General features: G+C 60.3%; 1 protein-coding gene across 1 annotated transcript in view; it reads left to right on the forward strand.

The window, feature by feature from the left end:
• Positions 1-750: 750 nt before the first annotated feature.
• The window catches only part of FRMPD3 (FERM and PDZ domain containing 3), a 44,263-nt gene continuing 38,425 nt past the window's right edge, over positions 751-6,588 (forward strand). The window contains 8 exon segments of the mRNA XM_009331730.1: positions 751-904; positions 1,153-1,255; positions 1,636-1,681; positions 2,963-3,067; positions 4,139-4,246; positions 4,798-4,929; positions 5,483-5,602; positions 5,748-5,884. Of these exon segments, the coding sequence (XP_009330005.1) occupies positions 754-904; positions 1,153-1,255; positions 1,636-1,681; positions 2,963-3,067; positions 4,139-4,246; positions 4,798-4,929; positions 5,483-5,602; positions 5,748-5,884 (902 nt within the window). The 5' untranslated portion in view covers positions 751-753.

A 6,588-nucleotide genomic window follows, 5' to 3' on the forward strand; every position in this document is an offset into this window, starting at 1 on the left:
CTGCTGAACAGCCCAGAGCCACAGCTGGCATTGCTCTGGGATGCCAAGGGCAGGTTTGGCATGACCTTGCCCTGGGCTGGGTCTTCCCGGCTTCTGGCTGTCAGTGCTTCAAGGAGTCCCAGGGCTGGCAGCGGAGTCTTGGTCGTAGTGCCAGCAGCCATGGCTGATCCTGCCTTAATCCCAGTTTTTAGACTGGCTGAACTTGTTTCCACTTATCTCTGATACTGTGCAGCTGTGTTACAGAGCATGAAAAAGCCAGCCCTTGAGTTTGCTCGTAAATCTCTGCAAAACAGGCAGCGAGATGGCACTCCGGCCGTGCCAGGGCTGCCATCTCCTCTGAACCTCATGACAGTGGCATCCCTCAGGTAATGGCCAGAGTCATACCACCAGGAGTTTATCCTGCACAGGTCTCCCATCTAATGAAGTGAGATGCTGGGACAGGGTTGGGACAGTGAGATGCTGGGAGAGGATGGCATGATTTACCCTTGGGGGGTATCTCTATGAATGTCACCCTGCCTGAGCTGCTGATGCTGTGGCAAGGATGGGCACTGAGCAGCACTGCTCTGCAAGGGAGGATGTGGGGGTCTGTGGATGTCCCGGCAAGCTGCTGGGACCTGCAGTGCCAGCAGCGATGCGGGAGGCAGGTGGAGTGGGGCTGCCCTCCAGGTCACTGAGGGCTTGAGGCAAGCAGGGAGGGCTGCCATGATGGGGTGCATTACAACCTGCCCCTCCGCTCTGCAGCGCAGCCATGTGATGCCGGAGGAGCGTGGTGGCGATGATATGGAATGTGGGCAGCTGCCTTCGGACACGCTCCGACAGGTGACGGTCCAACGCCACCCCCGCTACGGATTCGGCTTTGTGGCCGGCAGTGAGAGGCCGGTGGTGGTGCGCTCGGTGGCAGCAGGTAGGGTGTGCGGTGGGGGGCTCCCTGGACACAGCTGCAGGGTGCCAGGAAGCACAGCGGCACCTTCCCCTGGTGGGACCCCTCCCTGGGCTCCTGTCCTCTCCTGTCCCCCTCCGGTGTGCCTGTGGGGTGCCCTCCACAGCCACATACATGGGCAAATGCTTTGGTGGTGCTTGGGACCCTCCTGCTTCCCCCCAACCCTGCAGCCCTGGGATGCCTGGGCTGGCCCTGACTCTCTCTCCCGGCAGGCGGCCCCTCTGAGGATAAACTCCTGCCAGGAGACCAGATCTTGGCCATCAACGATGAGGACGTGAGTGAAGCCCCCAGAGAGAGATTCATCGAGCTCATCAGGTGAAGACAACACTCATCCCTCATTGCCTCCAGGGAGGGGGCTCATGCCGGGCTGCTGTGCCCTGACCGGAGCCTTGGGGTGTCGTTGCACACCCCCAGGCTCCACTGTCACTGGCGGTCACTCTGGCATGGGGAAGCCTCAACCTGAGCAGGGGGAGTGTCTTGGAGCAAGTGCTGTACCCGTTCCCAGCTGGCCAAGGGGTGGGCAGCACTGGGAAGGCACCCACAGCTGTGTTACCAAGCACCCCAAGGAGCCCACAAATGTCCCAGCCACCATCAGGCTGGGGAGGGTGGGATGTGCTCTCTCGATAGCCAAATGCACGTGTTGAGGTCCACCACCATGAGGTCCTGTCCACCTTCATTTCTCCTTTCTGTCACAGGAAGGCCAAGGACTTCATCATCCTCACAGTCCTGCACACCCACCAGGTGAGACCAGCAGGTCCATGGCCAGCCCCGGGGGAGCCAGGACGGGGGTTAAGAGCCCTTTGGGAGACTGAGGTGGGGTCCATGGAGGCCCCGGGGGACCACTCAGGCAGCTCAACTGAGGTGGTGTACTGGTGTCCCACCAACCCAAGGTTCTTCCAAGATGTCGGGTCTGAGAGCTGCCGCAGCCCCACAGGGTCAGTGTGGGCATACAGCCATCTCCCTGTCCTCGTCACTATCTCCTCGCAGGAGGGAGGGAGGAAAAATATCCCCAAACCCATACAGTTTGCTGAGGGCATCAGGCGTGTCTGATGAAGTGACTCATTATGCCAGAGGCGGCAGGGAGGGACTTGCCATTGCCGTTGCTGGCAGGCTCGACCGGGGAATCCCTGGGGAGATGGGAGTGCCAGGCTGCGGGCCCCGAGCAGTGCAGGTGGCGGTGGTGCTGGCACCGGGTGGTGATGGTGCACTGGAGCTCAGCACCCGTGGTGCTGAAGCAGATTGAACTGTCATGCCGGCAGTGGTGGTGGCAGGGCATCATTTCTGCTTTACTGAGCCTTTTGATGTTGGTGAAGGAGATAAGTGTGAGAGCTCCCCTGTGCTCCCCTCCTCTCTGGGAGGGAGATGCCACTGCCCAGCACAGCTCCATCAGGAACGGGGCATGTGCCGGGCTCCAAAAAAGCTTTTTTTGTCCTGGCCTTGATGGCCACCAGCCAGGACAGGCTGCTCAGCTGATGCCGGTGCCCTCAGACTCACACAGTTCTGCAGCACAACTGCCTCCGTGCTGGAGCATGTGCAGGCAGAGGCTCCCCAGCACCCAGCACTGCCATCGGAATGTCCTGCAGGGCTGCCGGGGGTCCTGCCATCTCCCATCTCCCAGCCACCCAGCTCCTCCCCGTGGTTGTAGACCCACATCTGAGGGGCTTGTCTCTCCCATCCGAACCAGTGCCGGTGCCTCCAAGCAAGTCCTGGATCGTGTCTGCTGGAGCTCAACCTGCACAGGGGGTGCCAGGCACATGTGCCGCTGGGGATGCAGCCTCCCCCGTCACACTGAGCATGCTGGTGTGACCTCAGGGGCTGCTGCTCATCATTCTGGCCCTGCCTGTAGCACTGTATAACCACAGCGAAGGGGACTTGCTTTCCACCCCCACATTTCATGGTTTGCTGCCTGCTCCCCATCGTCATGCTGGCTTCAGAGAGGCTTTCTCTGGGCCCCGTGTCTGGCTTTCCCCACGCCATGGCTCCAAGGGCAGGCAGGTGATTTACCCGGTGCTCTCTTTCCAGTCTCCCAAATCTGCTTTCATCAGCGCAGCCAAGAAGGCGAAGCTAAGGTCCAACCCGGCGAAGGTCCGATTTTCAGAGCAGGTGACAATCGGCGAGACGGACCCAGTAAGTCCTGCCCTGCCTTCCTCCGTGAGTCACCCCCTTGAGGCATCCCCGGGGCTGTGGGGCACGAGGTAGGCACGGGCCGCAGGGCTCCTCTCCCCTGATTTGGGCTCTACGGGTGAGAGCAGCCCTCTGGCCCGGGGAGCCCTGCAGGGCAGGTGCCCTTGGGCACACTCAAGGCATTGGGTCAGTGCTGGGGGGGACATGCTGTGGTCCTCCCCTGTCCCTCTGTCTGTATGGAGCCCCAGAAACTGTCCTTGGAAACCTGGTCCCACCTGAGTCCCCCTAATCACCCAAGGGTGACATCTGGGCAGTGCCAGCATCTGCCCTAAGGAAGGTCTGTGGCTTCCAACCCAGTGCCAAAGGCTTCGCAGGAGTGCCTGTGCGTGGGGCAGGGTGACCAGGGCATTGCTGCGTGGCAGTGGAGGCTGTTATGCTGCAGTAGCATTCCAGCCCAGTGCCATTCTCTCAATTGCAGAAAGGTTTTATTAAGCAGCATACAAAAAAAAAACCAAAACCAAAACCGAAATAAAACCTGTAAAGCGCTTCTAACAAATTCTATTTTTAAGCAAAATCAATTAAGTAATTATCTGATCAAAACACTTCTCACTAAATAAAATCAGCCTTCACCCAACTTCCTGCACAGGGCATGTGCAAGGTTGAGGTGGGCTAGGCTTGGGCTATGGGTCAGGAAAGGGGGATCAGCTCTGAGCCACCCTGGCCATCGCCTCCCCTCTGGGACACCAGCTGGGGAGTGGGACAGGCTGCCAGGCATGGGCACAGGTCTGGGACATGCCGGACGGAGTGGGATGCTCCGTTCCCACTGCAGCTGCTGGGAGCTGGGGAGGTAAATCTATCAGGGAGCTCTGAATTGCTCCAGCTCTGCACTTCTCCGTGGCTCAGCAGAGATGCTGGATTTTCAAGGGGAATGTGCCTCTTAGAGCATAAGCCCAGAGAATCGGAGGATGCCATAACTGCTCTATCACTGAAACTCATTCTCTCTCCCCACCCTCCCTCCGTCTCTCTGTGCCCCCCATCCTCCTCGCCTCCCCTGTTGCTGGCTCTGCGTGCCAGGACATGTTGAAGAAAGAAGCTCTCCTCCTCATTCCCAATGTGCTGAAGGTTTTCCTGGAGAACGGGCAGATCAAATCCTTCACGTTCGATGGCCGAACCACCGTGAAGGTGGGCCCCTCTGCTTCCCCCATGGCACCATGACGATTCTCTCCTCCCGCCTGCACGATCCATTTTTCCTTGTCTCCTGCTTCCTTGCACAAACACTGCAGCGGCGCTTGGCTGGCTGCGAACTGCCACCGCATGATAGATAGCCCCTCCACCTCCTCGGGTGACACGCTTTGCAGCTGGCAGGGATGGGGTTTTGCTGTCTTTCTCCCACTCCTAACTTTTCTCCTTGCTGTGAGCCTGTCCTCCAGCCAGGATGGATGCTCCTGTGAGTCTCCCTGCCAGGGGCCAGCTCCCTGCAGCCCCCCCTCCAAAACACCGCAGTGTTACCCGAGGTAATGGGGGTCTGGCTGCTGGTCACCTCCTACTGCAAGGTCACTTTGCCTGCCAGTGGCTGGGTACCATCCCACGGCCCCTCTCAGCACTGCAGGGCCTCATCCTGCACTGGTGCAGCCCCAGGTGCCAGGGAGAAGGGGACTTTCAGTGGGAATGCCAGTTCCCACCCTGGGAGGGAGCCAGTGCCTCGCACTCAAACCTGTCTGTGGCATTTGCAGGACGTGATGGTGACGTTGCAGGACCGCCTGTCCCTGAGGCACATCGAGCACTTTGCCCTGGTCCTGGAGTATTCCAGCCCAGAGCAGAGCCACCGGTTCCTGCTGCTCCAGGACAAACAGCCGCTGGCCCACGTAAGTCGCTGGGTGCAGGAGGGCATTGGGACAGCCATGGCTGGTGGCTGGGGCACAGGGAGGCTCTTCTCCCACCAGCGTGGGGCTTGGCCAGGGTTGTGCCATGGGGTGGCGTAGCCTCTCCTTGCCTCTGGCATGGTCCTGCGGGCTCAGGGGTGCAAAGGGTGGCCAAAGAGGGAGATGATCAGGGTTTTACCCATCCTACCCTGACAGCACCATGGAGATGCTCCATGCTCCAGCCTGGGCAGCTGCAGACAGCATTCATGAACATCCCTGGCCTGCCTGGGACACCCAGCAAGCTGGCACTGTACAGGACCAGGGGTAAAATGGGGATCGTGGAGGAAGCATTAGCCTTGGTGGCATAAATCCCTGCAGCACCAGGCAAAGGTGTCACACCAAGGAAGGCTGGGCTGATCCCAGGATGAAAGGATCAGGTGGTGCATGGAGGAGAGAAATCAAATCCTCCCCCAGGGGAGAGGAGAGGGGGTCTCCTGCCCTGCAGGCAAATATACGTGGCTCCTGGGCTCACCGCTCCCCTCTGCTCCTGCCACAGGTTGTGCAGAGGACACACTACCATGGCATGAGATGCCTCTTCCGTGTGAGCTTCTTCCCCAAGGACCCGGTGGATCTGCTGCGCCGGGATCCTGCAGCGTTCGAGTACCTGTACATCCAGGTAGGGGACTCACCCCTAGGAACTGGGAGGTGATAGTGCTCGCGGCCCACGTGTCTGCCCAGGCTGGGGCCTGTGGAGGCATCCCTCATGTGGAGGGTGCCCTGTCCCCGTGGCTGTCTGAGGACACCTCTCCTCCCTCCTGCAGAGCCGCAACGATGTGATCAGAGAGCGCTTTGGCACAGAGCCCAAGCCAGAGATGCTGCTGGGGCTGGCTGCCCTCCACATCTACATCACCGTCTCAGCCACCCGCCCCAGCCAGAAGGTCTCCCTCAAGAACGTGGAGTGAGTCCTTCTTCCTCTCCCCACGCCGCTGCGCAGCCCTCCTCTGTGTTCCCTCCCTGTGCTACTGCTCATAGCCCCTGCATAACTGGGGTGCTCCCAGCAACATTTCGAGGTGCTGAGCGTGAGATGCCCTGGGAGCCCTCCTGGAGCTGGCCGGTGGCTCACAGGCTTTGCAGCAGTGACACACAGCCCCTGGTCCCACCACGGGGCTGTGTAAGACCCCTGCATGCTGACATCCAGCTGCACACGGCAGCCTTGCCAGGGCTGGCAGGGATATTTGCTGCGAGCCCAGGATCATTTCCATGGGAACCAGGGCTGATTTTCCACCTGGCATCCAAGGGAAGGAGAAGGCACTGTGGCTGTGTAATCTCAGCCCATCACCAAGCCGTGCATCCCTGGCTTCAGCCCTCCTGCGGCTCCCAGTGTTTTAAACCCATGCAGAGTCCGTCTGTGCAGGCTGGCCTTGCCCAGTGTGCACAGGGAGGAAGGGGGGAGATGGCACCCCGGGAGGACCCCAAAAGAGGTTTGGGGATTTGCCCTGCATCCCTTAACCTGACACGAAGGTGAGCGGGAGCTTGGCTCGGCTGCAGAGCCTGGCGCTGCTGTGTTCCCCAGCCCGGTGCTGGTGGCTGTGACACCAGCTGGGATCCCATCCCCTTGGGGGCCCAGGCTGGGGGCTGCGGCTGGTCCCGCTGGTGCCACGC

The sequence above is a fragment of the Pygoscelis adeliae genome, unplaced genomic scaffold, assembly GCF_000699105.1.
Source record: "Pygoscelis adeliae isolate BGI_AS28 unplaced genomic scaffold, ASM69910v1 Scaffold79, whole genome shotgun sequence".
Taxonomy (NCBI): Eukaryota; Metazoa; Chordata; class Aves; order Sphenisciformes; family Spheniscidae; genus Pygoscelis; species Pygoscelis adeliae.